General features: G+C 42.6%; 1 protein-coding gene across 5 annotated transcripts in view; it reads left to right on the forward strand.

Moving 5' to 3' along the window:
* Nucleotides 1-4,340: 4,340 nt before the first annotated feature.
* Nucleotides 4,341-20,656, forward strand: part of LOC129836488 (tau-tubulin kinase 1-like) — a 50,333-nt gene continuing 34,017 nt past the window's right edge. The window contains exons 1-7 of one of the 5 annotated variants that reach the window (XM_055902760.1): nucleotides 4,341-4,698; nucleotides 5,655-5,693; nucleotides 6,717-6,875; nucleotides 8,019-8,166; nucleotides 9,441-9,514; nucleotides 9,817-9,960; nucleotides 20,007-20,111. In XM_055902760.1, the coding sequence (XP_055758735.1) occupies nucleotides 6,768-6,875; nucleotides 8,019-8,166; nucleotides 9,441-9,514; nucleotides 9,817-9,960; nucleotides 20,007-20,111 (579 nt within the window). In that variant the 5' untranslated portion in view covers nucleotides 4,341-4,698; nucleotides 5,655-5,693; nucleotides 6,717-6,767. The other 4 variants (XM_055902758.1, XM_055902761.1, XM_055902759.1 and 1 more) reach the window with 4 other exon arrangements.

Here is a 20,656-nt window from a genome sequence, read left to right on the forward strand (position 1 = left end):
ACTAAACACTACAGATGTAGGATCTACATTTGAGCCAGTTTACTACAGCAGGAAAAGAATCCTGCAGCAACAGGAAATGTGAATTATTATGTGAATAATAATTAATGGACATTTTTGTAGAGGTTGATACACTTTTCATTAGGGCAAATCAAGTCTCAAATGTCAAAGTGGAAATCAAATGAAGATCCTACATCTGTATGTGGCAGCTGCACAGGGACTCTGGTTTCATATAGGCCTAACTGGAGCCTTTAAAAACAACACACTGAAGTGTAAATACATCAAATGAAAAGACCCTCCCAAAACATTTTTTTTTTAAGGAAGAGCACAGACATGTAGTTCCACTTAAAAAAAACATGAAAGCAACAAATAGGGTGGAGATAAGAAGACGGTGGCCCAGATTAGCCTGTAAATTAACTGCTACCCAGTTTGAGAACAGAGTAGCACCTAAGATGATGAAGCAATTAACCAACATGGAGAGAAGGAAGGCAAAATAGTAACAAACAAACAGAACAGAACATTCTGTGATGTCATAGTAGCAAATGTTGGGACATTGGATGCAACAGTTTTATTCTAAAAAAGGAGCTGCCAAAAATAAACATTTTATTCATAAGGTCATTATGATATAAGTCAATGGGTGCAATAAATTGATGTTTCCTTCAATACTTGCTGGTCAGTTATTGCTGGCTTTTGAAATACAGTGCCTTCGGGAAAGTACTCAGACCCCTTGACTTTTTCCACATTTTGTTGCGTTACAGCCCTAATCTAAAATTCCTTAAATAGTTTTTCCTCACCTCCATAATCTACACACAATACCCCAAAACAGTTTTTAGAAAATGTTGCTAATTCATTTTTTTAAAATAAGGAAATATCACGTTTACATAAGTATTCAGACCCTTTACTCAGTCATTTGTTGAAACACCTTTGGCAGCGATTACATCATCGAGTCTTCTTGGGTATGACGCTACAAGCTTGGCACACCTGTATTTGGGGAGTTTCTCCCATCCTTCTCTGTAGATCCTCTCAAGCTCTGTCAGGTTGGATGAGGAGCGTCGCTGCACAGCTATTTGCAGGTCTCTCTAGAGATGTTCGACCGGGTTCAAGTCTGGGCTCTGGCTGGGCCACACAAAGCATTCAGAGACTTGTCCAGAAGCCACTCCTGCGTTGTCTTGGCTGTGTGCTTAGGGTCATTGTTGTGTTGGAAGGTAAACCTTCAACCCAGTCTGAGGTCCTGAACGCTCTGGAGCAGGTTTTCATCAAGGATCTCTCTGTACTTTGCTCCGTTCGTATTTGCCTCGATCCTGACTAGTCTCCCAGTCCCTGCTGCTGAAAAACATCCCCACAGCATGATGCTGCCACCACCATGCTTCACCGTAGGGATAGTGCCAGGTTTCCTCCAGACGTGACGCTTGGCATTCAGGACAAAGAGTTCAATCTTGGTTTCATCAGACGAGAGAACCTTGTTTCTCATGGTCTGAGAGTCATTAGGTGCCTTTTGGCAAACTACAAGCGGGCTGTCATGTGCCTTTTACTAAGGTGTGGCTTTCGTCTGACCACTCTACCATAAAAGCCTGATTGGTGGAGGGCTGCAGAGATGGTTGTCCTTCTAGAACGTTCTCCCATCTCCACAGAGGAACTCTAGACCATTAGGTTCTTGGTCACCTCCCTGACCATGGCCCTTCTCCCCGGATTGCTCAGTCTGGCCAGTGGCCAACTCTAAGAAGAGTCTTGGTGGTTTCAAACTTCATTCATTTAAGAATTATGGAGGCCAATGTGTTCTTGGGGACCTTCAATGCTGCAGAAATGTTTTTGTACCCTTCCCCAGATCTGTGCCTCGACACAATCCTGTCTCGGAGCTCTACGGACAATTCCTTCGACCTCATGACTTCGTTTTTGCTCTGGCGTGCACTGTCAACTGTGGGACCTTGTATTGTGCCTTTCCAAATCATGTCCAATCAATTAAATTTATCACAGGTGGACTCCAATCAAGTTGTAGAAACATATCAAGGATGATCAATGAGACAGGATGCACCTGAGCTCAATTTCGAGTCTCATAACAAAGGGTCTGAATACTTATGTAAATAAGCTATATCTGTTTTATTTTATTTTATAATTTTCAAACATTTCTAAAAGCCTGTTTTTGCTTTGTCATTATTGGGTATTGTGTGTCGATTGCTGAAAAAAATAATTAAACTAAACCTGCATCGTAAACAACATGTGGAAAAAGTCAAGGGATCTGAATACTTTCCGAAGGCACTGTACCTAAGTCAATAAGTAATAAAGGTTCCAGTCTAATGTGGTGATACTTCATTCTTGTAGCTCCAAGCACACTTGCATTGAATAGCTTTAGTAACTGAACAGATAGCAGCTATGGGAATGGCTTTGGGGGCCAAAAGAGAGATTTCCTGTCGAAACTGTAGGTAATGGAACCTTTGAACTGGGACAGGAACTCCCACCTAGACACAGACAGCCATAGGAAGACAAAAATCATTTAAATCCCCATGTAGACTAACTTCTGCCAGTGTTTTTATAGCTTTCTTGCAACTATGTTAGATGAAACACAAAATAAAAAAGATCTTACAAGAGGTAAATTAAAAACGAGGCAATTGTACAGCATTACCGCTTGTCATCATGGAACAGGGTTTGCAGAAGAAAAGGTAGACTTTTTTAGTGAGAAAGGCAGGTATAAAAAACAGAAGTGGACACTCTTGTACTGTACTCATAGTTCAGCTTTGTAGTGCAGCATCTCGAAACAACCAATGCATCAAGATCATGACGTATCTTGAAAAGCTGACTGAAATACCAAAAGAACCAATGGTTTTTTTAATACCCCAATTAACCATGCTATGATAAAAAAGTGATGATGAATGTGCCACACTACAAGCAATGTACCACAAGCTGGTCAACTATCTCAACCAAGCTGATCTAAACGGAATTTTCCAGCAGGGCCCCATGTGCAATTATGCAGTCCAATACATCCACAGTGAGGTCTCAACTGATTTTTACTATTTGTCTTTGGTTTAAATGATTTAATAACATTTCAACCTTGTTTAGCATTACCCAGTCCAATTGTAGCATAACCGTAGGCCTATTTGTTTGCATCTGTTTCAATGCGGTGCTTATATTTTGAAGGTGAACGGCTGATTCCACTATTATTGGAACGTTGCTCACTTCCACTATCATTAATGTTGCTCACTTCACAGTTGTCACTTACGCAGCCACTCCACTCTCATTACAGTTTCTTCTGTGTTTCTGAAAGCTTATCCTGCAGTCGTTTTTTTCTCTAGTCCAAGAACTTACATCTCGCTTGGTTGGCCTGCCATCCCGAAAGGAACCTACTGCGAATTAAATAGTGATTGCAACTTGCAACGTCTTCTCAGAAACGTCTATATGAACACACCATATGGATGATTCTATTGAAAGTCTTGAGCAGATCGACCCCTAGCCTTTTTGAAGAGCCCCACCCCCACCTTACAGTGTTAAAGCAAAAATGTTGCAGATTTACATTTAATGTCATGCAATTCTACTCATTTTGCCATGAGGTTGTGATTGTTCTTTTGCAGTTTTATAGCTAATTTCCTGCAATTCTGTACATTCAAATCAAATCCTACAATTCTACACATTTTGCCTCGACTAATGCCATTTTTATACGATATCTGAGTGAGAGTGACTAACAAAATCAATGCCCTGTGTGCCCAGTTTGTAATTTGATGATGATTAGGCTACTACTTGGTTTAGATAGCTGGCTAGACTACCTTACCTAGCAATCTAAAATGTTTTTGCTAACATGGGCTTTGAGTGACTGTCATTGACTGACATAACAAGTGAAAAACTGCTGATGCACTACCAAATGTCCAACTTGTAGCTTGTGTATTCCACCTGTATAACTCTCAACAGTAAGTTGAGTCCGCAACTGAGTTACTTAACAGAAAAGAAAGAAAAAATTAAGTGTGTATTTTGCTAAAAGCTCTGGTCTTGAGAGCCAAATATCAAGGTAAAATGCACGACTGATCATTTTCATTTATCTGTGGGAAAACAGTGCCCTCTGGTGCGTAAAATTAAATACCCACAAAAGAGGCCATGGGGGATTCAGTGTAAGATTATTGTGCATTTGTGCATTGCCCTAATAGCCTACGCTATGGCAGACACACTGTTAATTTGGTACTGCTCCTGAAACTACCACCCCTGGCACATTTGTCATTCCTCAATAGGCGCTTCTCGAGCGCTGCTCATCACGTTGCCACGCAACAACCATCCATGATCACGCAGGACCTAGCGCGTTGCATACTGGGAGTATCTCGGTGATGCTGATTCAGAGTCGCCAGTAGTTACCACAGCCACAAAGTCATAACTCCCGCCCATTTCTACTATTTATATGCTTAAAATCTGATTTTAAACCTAATTCCCCAATCTTAACCACACTGCTAACCGTATGCCTAACCCTAACCTTAAATTAAGACCAAAAAGCAACAACAATATCATGCATTTTTACAATACGTCGACAGCCAGACTTTTGGGCTGTGGTAACTAGTGGAAACCCTGATTCAGAGGAGTAAAACGAAGCGGATAACGGGGAGAATGGAGACTGGTGCAACGATAACCGACACATAGCCTATGTCTTTACCACGACCTCGCTCAAGAAATTATGCACCTCTCAAATTCCTCGCGCACCGAGGCCTTACACCGACGTCAGAAGATAAGGTCTGGATGCAATGTTTTTCTCTTTGTTGAATTGACGTAGATGATATTGCGGACATAAAGCACATTCAAAGGCATTGGCACCTTGGCTATAATAATGCTGATACACGGTCGCTCGCTTTGCTATGATAACTTGGGATAGCAAACGCCCCTTTGCTGTTTCTAGAGAAGAAAGAAATCTGGAATAGATGATTGGCAATCTACAACACAATTATTGGCAACGTTGCCAGATGATGTAAAGAGTTTAAACATGACAATTCGTTTATTTTACATCTATATAACAATAATCATTAATAATTTATAAAAATTCACCATAATGCAGACTTACGTCAGGGATTTGATTCAATTACAACGGGAGATGTAGTCTTTTACAAGCATCTAATCGGGTTCCTTTGCGTGGGCTTTCCCGATTGTAAACGACATTTCCCGTAGTGCCACTTGCGCCCTTCCCATGCAGTGGAATGTTGTATCGCGGTTGAAATGTGTGATATTGGTCAATTAGGTGATTCCCGAAATATTTTTTAGGGGCAGAGTAAAGCTACACAACATGACCATTGGGCCAAGGGCGCAGTGCAATTGGTGAATGTGTGCAATGGTGGAAAACGTCAAGCCTGCTCTGGATGGACTGTGCGCGCCGCCTGACGCTCGAATGGTTGCCTACCCGTTGAGGGAGCACTGAAACTGCAGTGCGGAGAAAATGTAACAGTAGGAGGAGAATGATAGTAGAGCTTCTGTGCCCGGGGACTGCTGTTAGTTGCGATAAAGAGGTTGTGCCTTATGGAGTTATATCTAAGGAAAGCATATTAGAAACAGAACGAGTCCCTCCCTGTTGTAGCAGTAAGGTGAGAGCGCAAATGGCAATGCATAGGCCCAACCTCAGATAAGTGCAGTGGGCTACTGAAATGGTAGGCTACACCCTTTCCTAATGACATCTTTTGTTTGTTTTTTTTACATTTTAGTCGTTTAGCAGACGCTGTTATCCAGATCGACCTACAGCAGTGAGTGAATCCATACATTTTCGGGAATCGAACCCACAATTATCATAATTGTTACAATTGACCGCTCTGTCTTTTTTGTGTGTTGATTTTGGTTAGTTACAGATTTGGAAGAATGTAAAGACATAACTCAAATATATACCTACTAAAAGGGTTTTTCCAAATCTGGGTGTGGGTATTGGAGTTGTTCAATCCAAAGTCCCTAGTGCAGGTTGCTAAAACCTGGGAGAAGAAAAGGGAGATCAATTTTTTGAAAAAATGTCTGCCAGGTAAACTTAATTATTTTTTATGTACTTTACTGTAATCAACTAAGTGTGAATTGGCATTATTGAACCTGGAATGAATTACATGAATTAATTAAGAATTAATTAGAATTAATTAACTAATTAATTAATTAACCTGTATATTGCTTTCTTACTTTACACTCCATTCCTCTGACATCTTTGAGAAGATTTGCAGGATCTGCCTGCATCTGCCTGCTTGTTCTTCAGACTTGCATGTATTGTTGCATTGAGGGTATCTTCCGCACATTGTCTAGGGCAGTGGGAAGCTTCCACACTGGTGTGAGGCTCAGCATGTTCTCTCATGCTTCTGCATTTGATTTGAGAATGCCTTGACCCCAGCTGTCCTAATAGGTGTGGTGTCTGACAGGCAGCGCAATCTTAGGGAATGCCAGCAGGTGTGTGAAATTAGGGGGTCTGTGGCGCTATTTTTGGCCTGCACGGTGCTGTAATGAGTGGCGCTGTCCAATGTGCTGAAAAGAGCTTCTGTCGCACCTGTGCCTATGGATTCCGTTTGCAGCGAATTTGCACGCAATCACACGTTTTAGCTCTAACGGTTGCTGTCCCTGGTGCTAAATCTGCGACCAACACATTTGTTTTGAAAGCGGGCCACGGTGCTGTCCGTGTAGCTGAATTGTTTACTTATTAGCCCATAGACACATTTGGGGTTCAGAGGCGTTAGTGAGTGAGATGTCTCCAGTTTACAAGGGGTTTGTAGCCTACATTAGTGTGTTTTTCTTCCCAGGTAAATGGCTGAATCAAGTTGGGAGCTGCTGTGCCTCTGTCTGGCCGACCAATGCAGTGTGTAGGGACGGTCGCCCAGCCCGACGAAAACATGAACGGAGCGGGGGAGCAGGTGGACATCCTGTCTCCCAACTGCATGGTAAAGGACCGATGGAAAGTGGTGAGTTTATTTATCTTCAGTGCCATTTTGACCATGTAATTGAGTCTCAGCGGCGTGATTGGTTGAATAATTGAGTAATTGATTGAAATTAAATTAGTTGAGAATCCCTGATTTGGAATATTCCTTACCCTGATGTGAACTAGCCTGGTCACAGAGCTGTTGGTGCTCTCTTGCCAAATCATACGGTCAGTATGTTTCCATTAACTTGTGCAGTTATTTTTTGTCGGCATTTAGAATGTTCCACATACATTACATGTGACAATTGTCTGCTAGGGTCCGTTTACATGTAACTATATTTTGTCAATAAAAACATCTGGGCGTAATGATGTCACACCAACAAACAATAAAAACGTTTTTCGCAAAAACCTACAGTGTCAAAACAAATGAGTGGTTGAAGTGTTTCCATTACCCATTTAGGCAAATTGCTCATTAATAAATTGTCGACAGCCTGTATACCCTCCCACCTATCTGATTCTTGTCTCAGGTAGCCCGTGAAAGACAGCATGGCCAGATTGCAATAATTGACTAATATTTGCCATATTCTAATAATTCTCTGTGTCATGGTGAAACTTGCACTCCTGTACATCTGAAATAATTGGATGGTGAAACTTGCCAGCCAACCAGAAAAGCAAGGTGAAGCAATTCAGACATTCTTGTCCTGCAAAGAAGCATTCTTTTTTATTGTTGACAAAATAGATTTAGCAAGCAGCAGGCATTTAGCATGAAATGTAGAGTGGAGTTTTATAGTTACACAATGTCATTACGTGCCCTGTGTATCTTCAAAAGTATTTGGCAGTCATTTATTCGAAAAACACAGTTTCCACCACCATTTGTCGCAATAAAGAAAGTTAGACAACAATGTTAAATCCATCCCTGTCAAATGGATAAAAATGTTATCGATCTTTAGAACATTTCTGCTATATCTGCCTGCCTTTCCATTACACATTACAATAAAACCATTTAATAGAATAAACCTGGGTCAATGGAAACCTGCCTAGTGCTAGGTGTGACAATGATTATAAGAGTTAGCAAGACAGCCCAAACAGTTTTGGGACCAGGCTAGTTGAGAACTAGCATTTTTAAAATGTTCACTTTAAAGAACAGTGTTTTACAGTGTTTATTCTTCTCTGCCACCATTTCCAGCTGAAGAAGATTGGTGGGGGAGGTTTTGGGGAGATCTATGAAGCATTGGACCTGCTGACCAGGGAGAATGTGGCTCTGAAGGTAGAGTCAGCCCAGCAGCCTAAACAGGTTCTCAAGATGGAGGTGGCCGTCCTCAAGAAACTGCAAGGTAAGGGCCTTTGTGGTTGAGCAGTATCACACACACACACACACACACACACACACACACACACACACACACACACACACACACACACACACACACACACACACACACACGTTACAGGTGTGGTTAAGCACCTGTAACGCTACCCATACAAAGCACCTATTAAAACCCCAAAGGTTGTGCGTTCAGTTCCTGGGACCGCCTTTGCCAGTCTTTCCCTCCTCCTGCACTATACTGTATATAGCCCTCTGTGATGGAATTCCACTCTCCTGTTAGGAAATAGATAGAAAGTGCAAGTTAAGGGTAGGCATCTATCAAGGAGGGATAGGGATCACTAAGGACACGATCAATCAATGACAACATCACCTTGTACATGAATAAGCATGGCGAGGTTAATTAAGTTGTCTATCTATGGTCTACAGTTAAGTGAGGTAAACGCTTGTCTGTCTAGCTATTTGATTAGTGTTATTGGCATCTGTCTGGACAAGGTTGAAGGTGTGGTAATTGTTTGTTTTGCTCAGGGGTTGGATGAGTTGGATAGTCAATCGGTTGACATGTCTGTTGCACTGGGGTTTATACTGCTTTGTGCAAAATTATATTTTGGCATTGAGTGTTTCACATTGTTGGAATCCCAGAAGAAACAGCTTGCCCCAATCCACCTGAGCATGAGCATATTGTGTTGAAATATGCAGAGATTCTAATCTCTTAGGCAGCATTTATTTTGGGGTATTTCTGTGGCTTGTTCTGGTCTATAGCCCCAGGAACAGATACAGAAGTGTGACTGCTGGCAGGGAGGATTGTTAATGAGCATGAAACTGTGTGAGTGTGTGTCTGCCTGGCTGTGCTTCTGTTAGTGAGCACCCTTCTTCAAATGACTTGGGGAAATACCCTGAATGTTCTCTTACTACTGTTATTGAAATGCAAATCAACCTAAAAAACTAAGGTCATTGGAAATGACTTGCATGAAGTTAGCATGCCCTAATTGTATTATATGACTAAATCTAGGGACTACATGACTTTTAATATGTTTAAATCTCTGATAAATGCCTCATTCACATAGGAAGATACCACATTCTGAATGTATCAGGTCCTAGGAAAGCAATCTGATCCCAATTGTTCTAACAATGATGCAAAATGTTTTGGGATCATTACAAGGGTTGGTGTAACATCCAACTGAATCAGTTGTTTAACTGTGATGGTACAAGTAGATTTATAGATAGCTAATGTTATACTGACTATATTGTAACATTGACACTAACCTCTCCATTATTTCACAGGAAAAAATCATGTCTGTAAATTCATCGGATGTGGAAGGAACGAGAAGTTTAACTATGTGGTCATGCAACTTCAGGTAACCATCAAAACAGTCTGATAGAATTGCCTTAGGTAGAGAGAATCACAGCCAAGGCTACAAATGAGTAGAAAACAATGAATGAAAAATAATTATCTCTCTCTCCCTCTCTCTTCCCCCTTTCTCTCTCTCCCCCTCTATCCCCCCTCTCCATTATCTCTCCCTCCCCTAACCTCTCTCCCACTCCCCTCTTTCTCCTCCCCCTCTTCCCATTTCCCTCTCTCCCCCGACCCTCTCCCCATCGCTCTCCCTCTCCTCCCTGCCATCTCCCTCACTCTTTCCCTACCCATTCTCCCCCCCAGCAAGGGAGAAACCTAGCAGACCTGAGGAGGAGTCAGCCTCGCGGCACCTTCACCATGAGCACCACGCTACGCCTGGGCAAACAGATTCTGGAGTCCATAGAGGCCATCCACTCTGTGGGCTTCCTGCACAGAGACATCAAGCCTGTAGGTGGTGTTCTCAGTAACTATTACAGTTTTTCTCAATTGCTAAAACACAATTTCTGAAACCTTGCTCCATTTCCTGAAAACATTAAACACAAAACCTCATCTTCAAGCACTATTTACATAACCTCTGACTCCTCTCGCAAAATGAAACATTCGCCTCAAAACAGTTTTACCTGTGTTCAAAATCAAACACTGCTCTCAAATCATAAACAAAGTGATCAAAATGATATACACTCTCAAGCAGTCAGTAAACAATACACCGAAAAATAGAAAACACATTGGTCAAAACATACAATTCTCAGGGAGTAGTACATTTTTAATCTAAAAAAATATTTATATTTTTCCGTCATTGTCTTTTGATGAACGAAAACATGTTCTATCATAGTAGCTCAAACTTGATCAGAAATTACTACTCTACTTTGCAATTTAGTTTTTTGTTCTTCCTCCTCCTTGTACCCCTATTTTTACAGTACTGTACCCTGCATCTCACAAACTTGTCCTTTGTCTCTGTGACACTGTAATTCTTGTTTTTTGTTGATATGAACCTGCAACCAGTCAAAATCTATTGAGCAGTCAGTACTGTTAATAAATGTAAAGCACAATTTTCAGGGCCATACAATTTGTCCATTGTACAGTATACAGCCTACAATGCACTGTACTACAGTATACAGCCTACAATGCACTGTACTACAGTCTACAGCCTACAATGCACTGTACTACAGTCTACAGCCTACAATGCACTGTACTACAGTCTACAGCCTACAATGCACTGTACTACAGTATACAGCCTACAATGCACTGTACTACAGTCTACAGCCTACAATGCACTGTACTACAGTATACAGCCTACAATGCACTGTACTACAGTCTACAGCCTACAATGCACTGTACTACAGTCTACAGCCTACAATGCACTGTACTACAGTCTACAGCCTACAATGCACTGTACTACAGTATACAGCCTACAATGCACTGTACTACAGTATACAGCCTACAATGCACTGTACTACAGTATACAGCCTACAATGCACTGTACTACAGTCTACAGCCTACAATGCACTGTACTACAGTATACAGCCTACAATGCACTGTACTACAGTCTACAGCCTACAATGCACTGTACTACAGTATACAGCCTACAATGCACTGTACTACAGTATACAGCCTACAATGCACTGTACTACAGTATACAGCCTACAATGCACTGTACTACAGTATACAGCCTACAATGCACTGTACTACAGTATACAGCCTACAATGCACTGTACTACAGTATACAGCCTACAATGCACTGTACTACAGTATACAGCCTACAATGCACTGTACTACAGTATACAGCCTACAATGCACTGTACTACAGTATACAGCCTACAATGCACTGTACTACAGTATACAGCCTACAATGCACTGTACTACAGTATACAGCCTACAATGCACAGTACTACAGTATACAGCCTACAATGCACTGTACTACAGTATACAGCCTACAATGCACTGTACTACAGTATACAACCTACAATGCACTGTACTACAGTATACAGCCTACAATGCACTGTACTACAGTATACAGCCTACAATGCACTGTACTACAGTATACAGCCTACAATGCACTGTACTACAGTATACAGCCTACAATGCACAGTACTACAGTATACAGCCTACAATGCACTGTACTACAGTATACAGCCTACAATGCACAGTACTACAGTATACAGCCTACAATGCACTGTACTACAGTATACAGCCTACAATGCACTGTACTACAGTATACAGCCTACAATGCACTGTACTACAGTATACAACCTACAATGCACTGTACTACAGTATACAGCCTACAATGCACTGTACTACAGTATACAGCCTACAATGCACTGTACTACAGTATACAGCCTACAATGCACTGTACTACAGTATACAGCCTACAATGCACTGTACTACAGTATACAGCCTACAATGCACTGTACTACAGTCTACAGCCTACAATGCACAGTACTACAGTATACAGCCTACAATGCACTGTACTACAGTCTACAGCCTACAATGCACTGTACTACAGTATACAGCCTACAATGCACTGTACTACAGTATACAGCCTACAATGCACTGTACTACAGTATACAGCCTACAATGCACTGTACTACAGTATACAGCCTACAATGCACTGTACTACAGTATACAGCCTACAATGCACTGTACTACAGTATACAGCCTACAATGCACTGTACTACAGTATACAGCCTACAATGCACTGTACTACAGTATACAGCCTACAATGCACTGTACTACAGTATACAGCCTACAATGCACTGTACTACAGTATACAGCCTACAATGCACAGTACTACAGTATACAGCCTACAATGCACTGTACTACAGTATACAGCCTACAATGCACTGTACTACAGTATACAGCCTACAATGCACTGTACTACAGTATACAGCCTACAATGCACTGTACTACAGTATACAGCCTACAATGCACTGTACTACAGTATACAGCCTACAATGCACTGTACTACAGTATACAGCCTACAATGCACTGTACTACAGTATACAGCCTACAATGCACTGTACTACAGTATACAGCCTACAATGCACTGTACTACAGTATACAGCCTACAATGCACTGTACTACAGTATACAGCCTACAATGCACTGTACTACAGTATACAGCCTACAATGCACTGTACTACAGTATACAGCCTACAATGCACTGTACTACAGTATACAGCCTACAATGCACTGTACTACAGTATACAGCCTACAATGCACTGTACTACAGTATACAGCCTACAATGCACTGTACTACAGTATACAGCCTACAATGCACTGTACTACAGTATACAGCCTACAATGCACTGTACTACAGTATACAGCCTACAATGCACTGTACTACAGTATACAGCCTACAATGCACTGTACTACAGTATACAGCCTACAATGCACTGTACTACAGTATACAGCCTACAATGCACTGTACTACAGTATACAGCCTACAATGCACTGTACTACAGTATACAGCCTACAATGCACTGTACTACAGTATACAGCCTACAATGCACAGTACTACAGTATACAGCCTACAATGCACTGTACTACAGTATACAGCCTACAATGCACTGTACTACAGTATACAGCCTACAATGCACTGTACTACAGTATACAGCCTACAATGCACTGTACTACAGTATACAGCCTACAATGCACTGTACTACAGTATACAGCCTACAATGCACTGTACTACAGTATACAGCCTACAATGCACTGTACTACAGTATACAGCCTACAATGCACTGTACTACAGTATACAGCCTACAATGCACTGTACTACAGTATACAGCCTACAATGCACTGTACTACAGTATACAGCCTACAATGCACTGTACTACAGTATACAGCCTACAATGCACTGTACTACAGTATACAGCCTACAATGCACTGTACTACAGTATACAGCCTACAATGCACTGTACTACAGTATACAGCCTACAATGCACTGTACTACAGTATACAGCCTACAATGCACTGTACTACAGTATACAGCCTACAATGCACTGTACTACAGTATACAGCCTACAATGCACTGTACTACAGTATACAGCCTACAATGCACTGTACTACAGTATACAGCCTACAATGCACTGTACTACAGTATACAGCCTACAATGCACTGTACTACAGTATACAGCCTACAATGCACTGTACTACAGTATACAGCCTACAATGCACTGTACTACAGTATACAGCCTACAATGCACTGTACTACAGTATACAGCCTACAATGCACAGTACTACAGTATACAGCCTACAATGCACTGTACTACAGTATACAGCCTACAATGCACTGTACTACAGTATACAGCCTACAATGCACTGTACTACAGTATACAGCCTACAATGCACTGTACTACAGTATACAGCCTACAATGCACTGTACTACAGTATACAGCCTACAATGCACTGTACTACAGTATACAGCCTACAATGCACTGTACTACAGTATACAGCCTACAATGCACTGTACTACAGTATACAGCCTACAATGCACTGTACTACAGTATACAGCCTACAATGCACTGTACTACAGTATACAGCCTACAATGCACTGTACTACAGTATACAGCCTACAATGCACTGTACTACAGTATACAGCCTACAATGCACTGTACTACAGTATACAGCCTACAATGCACTGTACTACAGTATACAGCCTACAATGCACTGTACTACAGTATACAGCCTACAATGCACTGTACTACAGTATACAGCCTACAATGCACTGTACTACAGTATACAGCCTACAATGCACTGTACTACAGTATACAGCCTACAATGCACTGTACTACAGTATACAGCCTACAATGCACTGTACTACAGTATACAGCCTACAATGCACTGTACTACAGTATACAGCCTACAATGCACTGTACTACAGTATACAGCCTACAATGCACTGTACTACAGTATACAGCCTACAATGCACTGTACTACAGTATACAGCCTACAATGCACTGTACTACAGTATACAGCCTACAATGCACTGTACTACAGTATACAGCCTACAATGCACTGTACTACAGTATACAGCCTACAATGCACTGTACTACAGTATACAGCCTACAATGCACTGTACTACAGTATACAGCCTACAATGCACTGTACTACAGTATACAGCCTACAATGCACTGTACTACAGTATACAGCCTACAATGCACTGTACTACAGTATACAGCCTACAATGCACTGTACTACAGTATACAGCCTACAATGCACTGTACTACAGTATACAGCCTACAATGCACTGTACTACAGTATACAGCCTACAATGCACTGTACTACAGTATACAGCCTACAATGCACTGTACTACAGTATACAGCCTACAATGCACTGTACTACAGTATACAGCCTACAATGCACTGTACTACAGTATACAGCCTACAATGCACTGTACTACAGTATACAGCCTACAATGCACTGTACTACAGTATACAGCCTACAATGCACTGTACTACAGTATACAGCCTACAATGCACTGTACTACAGTATACAGCCTACAATGCACTGTACTACAGTATACAGCCTACAATACTAAAAGGGACACAAATCAGAGGAGTAAACATGTGATCAATGTGCATCTTCTTGTCTTTGGGCTGGGTCGGGCCAGAACACTTCTTCTTGTCTTTGGGCTGGGTCAGGCCAGAACACTTCTTCTTGTCTTTGGGCTGGGTCAGGCCAGAACACTTCTTCTTGTCTTTGGGCTGGGTCAGGCCAGAACACTTCTTCTTGTCTTTGGGCTGGGTCAGGCCAGAACACTTCTTCTTGTCTTTGGGCTGGGTCAGGCCAGAACACTTCTTCTTGTCTTTGGGCTGGGTCAGGCCAGAACACTTCTTCTTGTCTTTGGGCTGGGTCAGGCCAGAACACTTCTTCTTGTCTTTGGGCTGGGTCAGGCCAGAGCACTTCTTCTTGTCTTTGGGCTGGGTCAGGCCAGAACACTTCTTCTTGTCTTTGGGCTGGGTCAGGCCAGAGCACTTCTTCTTGTCTTTGGGCTGGGTCAGGCCAGAACACTTCTTCTTGTCTTTGGGCTGGGTCAGGCCAGAACACTTCTTCTTGTCTTTGGGCTGGGTCAGGCCAGAGCACTTCTTCTTGTCTTTGGGCTGGGTCAGGCCAGAACACTTCTTCTTGTCTTTGGGCTGGGTCAGGCCAGAACACTTCTTCTTGTCTTTGGGCTGGGTCAGGCCAGAGCACTTCTTCTTGTCTTTGGGCTGGGTCAGGCCAGAACACTTCTTCTTGTCTTTGGGCTGGGTCAGGCCAGAACACTTCTTCTTGTCTTTGGGCTGGGTCAGGCCAGAGCACTTCTTCTTGTCTTTGGGCTGGGTCAGGCCAGAACACTTCTTCTTGTCTTTGGGCTGGGTCAGGCCAGAGCACTTCTTCTTGTCTTTGGGCTGGGTCAGGCCAGAGCACTTCTTCTTGTCTTTGGGCTGGGTCAGGCCAGAGCACTTCTTCTTGTCTTTGGGCTGGGTCAGGCCAGAACACTTCTTCTTGTCTTTGGGCTGGGTCAGGCCAGAACACTTCTTCTTGTCTTTGGGCTGGGTCAGGCCAGAACACTTCTTCTTGTCTTTGGGCTGGGTCAGGCCAGAACACTTCTTCTTGTCTTTGGGCTGGGTCAGGCCAGAACACTTCTTCTTGTCTTTGGGCTGGGTCAGGCCAGAGCACTTCTTCTTGTCTTTGGGCTGGGTCAGGCCAGAGCACTTCTTCTTGTCTTTGGGCTGGGTCAGGCCAGAACACTTCTTCTTGTCTTTGGGCTGGGTCAGGCCAGAACACTTCTTCTTGTCTTTGGGCTGGGTCAGGCCAGAACACTTCTTCTTGTCTTTGGGCTGGGTCAGGCCAGAACACTTCTTCTTGTCTTTGGGCTGGGTCAGGCCAGAACACTTCTTCTTGTCTTTGGGCTGGGTCAGGCCAGAGCACTTCTTCTTGTCTTTGGGCTGGGTCAGGCCAGAGCACTTCTTCTTGTCTTTGGGCTGGGTCAGGCCAGAGCACTTCTTCTTGTCTTTGGGCTGGGTCAGGCCAGAGCACTTCTTCTTGTCTTTGGGCTGGGTCAGGCCAGAGCACTTCTTCTTGTTTTTGGGCTGGGTCAGGCCAGAGCACTTCTTCTTGTCTTTGGGCTGGGTCAGGCCAGAGCACTTCTACTTGTCTTTGGGCTGGGTCAGGCCAGAGCACTTCTTCTTGTCTTTGGGCTGGGTCAGGCCAGAGCACTTCTTCTTGTCTTTGGGCTGGGTCGGGCCAGAGCACTTCTTCTTGTCTTTGGGCTGGGTCGGGCCAGAGCACTTCTTCTTGTCTTTGGGCTGGGTCGGGCCAGAGCACTTCTTCTTGTCTTTGGGCTGGGTCGGGCCAGAGCACTTCTTCTTGTCTTTGGGCTGGGTCGGGCCAGAGCACTTCTTCTTGTCTTTGGGCTGGGTCGGGCCAGAGCACTTCTTCTTGTCTTTGGGCTGGGTCGGGCCAGAGCACTTCTTCTTGTCTTTGGGCTGGGTCGGGCCAGAGCACTTCTTCTTGTCTTTGGGCTGGGTCGGGCCAGAGCACTTCTTCTTGTCTTTGGGCTGGGTCGGGCCAGAGCACTTCTTCTTGTCTTTGGGCTGGGTCAGGCCAGAGCACTTCTTCTTGTCTTTGGGCTGGGTCAGGCCAGAGCACTTCTTCTTGTCTTTGGGCTGGGTCAGGCCAGAGCACTTCTTCTTGTCTTTGGGCTGGGTCAGGCCAGAGCACTTCGTCAACATCACAAGCAATATTGTCCCTCCTGAGGCAACGGGGGAAGAAGCCTCTTGTGTGCCGTATCCAGCCCTGACATTATTCCTCACCTATATCACCACAGGCTAAATCCATGGCTTGCAGCAGATTTACTCTGGTGTAGGGTTGTCTATCACACACTTTCCATCTCCAAGAGGAGAAAAACTCCTCAATCGGATTCAGGAAAGGCGAATATGGAGGGAGGTACAAGTTCATAAACTGCCCATTGATGTTAAACCATTCCATTACCTGAGCAGCTCGGTGGAAACTGACATTGTCCCACACTATCACATAGGTGGGAATGGGATTCTCATTTAGCTCTTGACCCTGCTGCTCTTGAACCTGCTGCTCAAATAAAATATCTCTTAGATTGGCAATAAATCTTAGAAGGTGCTGGGTGTTATATGGCCCGAGTGTAACATGGTGATGTAGAACACCATGGTTGCTGATCGCAGCACAGATTGTGACATTGCCACCTCGTTGACCAGGGACTTCAACAATGGCCCGCTGTCCAATCATGTTTCGGCCTCTCCTTCTCCTCTTTGTTAGATTGAAGCCTGCTTCATCGACAAAGATGAACTCATGGGGTCTGTCCAAGGATTCCAAGTCAAATATTGTCTGTGTAGAAATACAATATACTGTATGTAGGATTTTGTAAGTCGTACAGAGACAGCGCTATACTGTAGAGTACAATTAGGCTTCTGATTCACATACATTGTATATACTGAAGAGTAATGTCATTCACATAGTATGTGTTAGTACTGTAGACAATCTGGATTACAGTAAAAGTTTCTGAATGTACACTTACTTGCACATACTGAGCTCGCAATTCTTTCACCCTTGGTGAGTTGCGCTCAAAAGGTACTCTGTATACTTGTTTCATTCGCATCCTTTTACGATGGAGGACACGGTCAATTGTGGAAATGCTCACACTGTCGATTCCCTGGAAGTGTGTGTTGTCTTGTATCACTCGTTCCTGGATTTCTCTGAGTCGTATTGCATTATCTTGAAGGACCATGCCAACTATAACGGCCTCTTGCTCCCGAGTGAATACAGCTGTCCTTCCACCTGCATGAGGCAGCCTTGCAATTCTACAAAAAATAGTTGTGCAGTTACAAAACATATTCATGCAGTACAATACATACAGTGATTAATTCTACAAATGTCTATTGAAACAGCTGCATATAGTGTAGTACAGTAAATTTGCAATTCCAAAAATACAGTAGTATACTGTACCTGTTCTCTTCTCTGAATGTCCTTACTATGGTGGACACAGAAAATCGGCTCAAATTGGGTTGCACTCTAAGTCCTGCTTCCCTCATTGTCAGTCCATGGACAAGAACATGGTCTATAACTGTTGCTCGAATTTCATCAGATATTTCCAGTCTTTGTCCTCCTCTTCCTCTTTCTTGCCCTCTTCCTCCTCGTTGCCCACCTCGCATACGCACTCGTCCTCGTCCTCTCACATTGTTTCTTCTATCCATTCTCAGACTTTCTCCTTCCCACCTTCAACAACCTGTTTGCTCTCTGAACTGGCTTATATTGGTTGTGTCGCATCATTTGAAACAGGTTAAATTCATTTTAAGTGGTTGTGTTCAATCAATGACATGTGTTCTCTATTTGTATTTGATTGTTGCCACTTGTGTTTACCAGTATGGATGACATGTGCATTAGAGTGCAGAATGTGTTTTGAGAATGAGAATGTGTTTAGAGTTTTGCTGAAAAGTCTAAGTGAGATCTGCAAATTGTGTTTTACCATGTGAAATGGTTTAAGGTATTGACAACAGACTGCATAATTAGCTAAATGAGTCCAGGCAACTGAGAACTTTGTTCAGCCAATGGGTTTTAGTGTTTTAGCAATTGAGAAAAACTGTAACTTAATGCCTGCAGGTATAAGGCATTATGATGTGTGGTTACAATGCATTGTAAGGGGTAGAAAGAATGGTGGTGAGATAGAGAGAATGAAAGAGAGTGAGAGAGCGAGTGGGGGTGAGACAGAGCGAGACAGATGGAAGTGTGTAAGAGAGACGAAGAAAGAGAGACTAGGACTGCATAATATCGGCAAAATATCGAATTGCGATTACATTTTTTTTACAAAATATTGTGATTGCAATTTGTATCGCAATATACAGTAGATCAAAACACTTTGGTGAACTGTTAGAAATGTAGAATGATTTATATTAATAAGAAAATTGGAACAATCTTTTTTTGGAACAATCTGTTTGACCTAACAGAATAGCATTGAAACTTATAGTGAATCTATCAGCGGGGAGGAGGAACTGTGATAGGGGAGCGGGGCCTGGTGTGTGTGGGAAGCAGCCGCAAGAGTAGAAAAAAACAAAGTAAAACTCTAAAAACAGATGTCATACGCAGCTGGGTAGCGTTTCAAAATATTGCATGCGATATGGATCTCTTGCAATATGGATCTCTTGCGATATGGATCTCTTGCGATATGGATATTGCACATAAATATTTAAATTTGGATCGGAATTTGATTAATTAAGCAGCCGTAAGAGAGACCATGTTGATCTCAGTCTGTGTGCTCAAAAATTGATAGCATTTTGGGTTAGTGAGCCTCAACGTAACATCTAGGCCTTATTGGCGCCAATATTGTCAATTAAAACCAATAGAAGTCTAATTTGTTTAGGTGTTGGGCAAAAGCTAGTGTCACGTCTATACAATGATAGGGGGAAACACTGCTTTGGGCTTCACCTGTTGATATTCCTGTGATGTCCTCAACTCAATCTGTTTCTCTGTTGTTTTCCCAGTCTAACTTTGCTATGGGTCGACTCCCCTCCACCTATAGAAAGTGCTTCATGTTAGACTTTGGCCTGGCTCGCCAGTACACCAACACTACCGGGGAGGTTCGACCGGTAAGTAGCCATGGAAGGATTTTGTTAATGTCATGTATTACGGTATGTTAATATTCAAAGCTATTGAATCATTCTAACAACAATATATATAATATTATATAGGCTAATATACAGTTGGCAGTGTTGTAAAGTACTTAAGTAAAATTACTTTAAAGTACTACTTAAGTCGTTTTTTGGGGTATCTGTACTTTACTTTATTATTAAAAATTTTGACTACTTTTACTTCACTACATTCCTAAAGAAAATTATGATCTTTTTACTCCATATATTTTCCCTGACACCCTAAAGTACTCGTTACATTTTGAGTGTTTAGCAGGACAGAAAATGGTCTAATTCAAACTTATTAAGAGAACATCCCTGGTCATCCCTACTGCGTCTGATATCGTGGACGCACTAAACACATGCTTCGTTTGTAAATTATGTCTGATAGTTGGATTCATACTGAAAATCAAGATCAAGCAAGCTTTAGCCCTTCTGCTCCACGGGAGGTTTCTGTCCACCCTGAGCTCGCCTTAGGACACCTGCGTTACCGTTTGACAGGTGTA

Source organism: Salvelinus fontinalis, chromosome 37 (assembly GCF_029448725.1).
Source record: "Salvelinus fontinalis isolate EN_2023a chromosome 37, ASM2944872v1, whole genome shotgun sequence".
Taxonomy (NCBI): Eukaryota; Metazoa; Chordata; class Actinopteri; order Salmoniformes; family Salmonidae; genus Salvelinus; species Salvelinus fontinalis.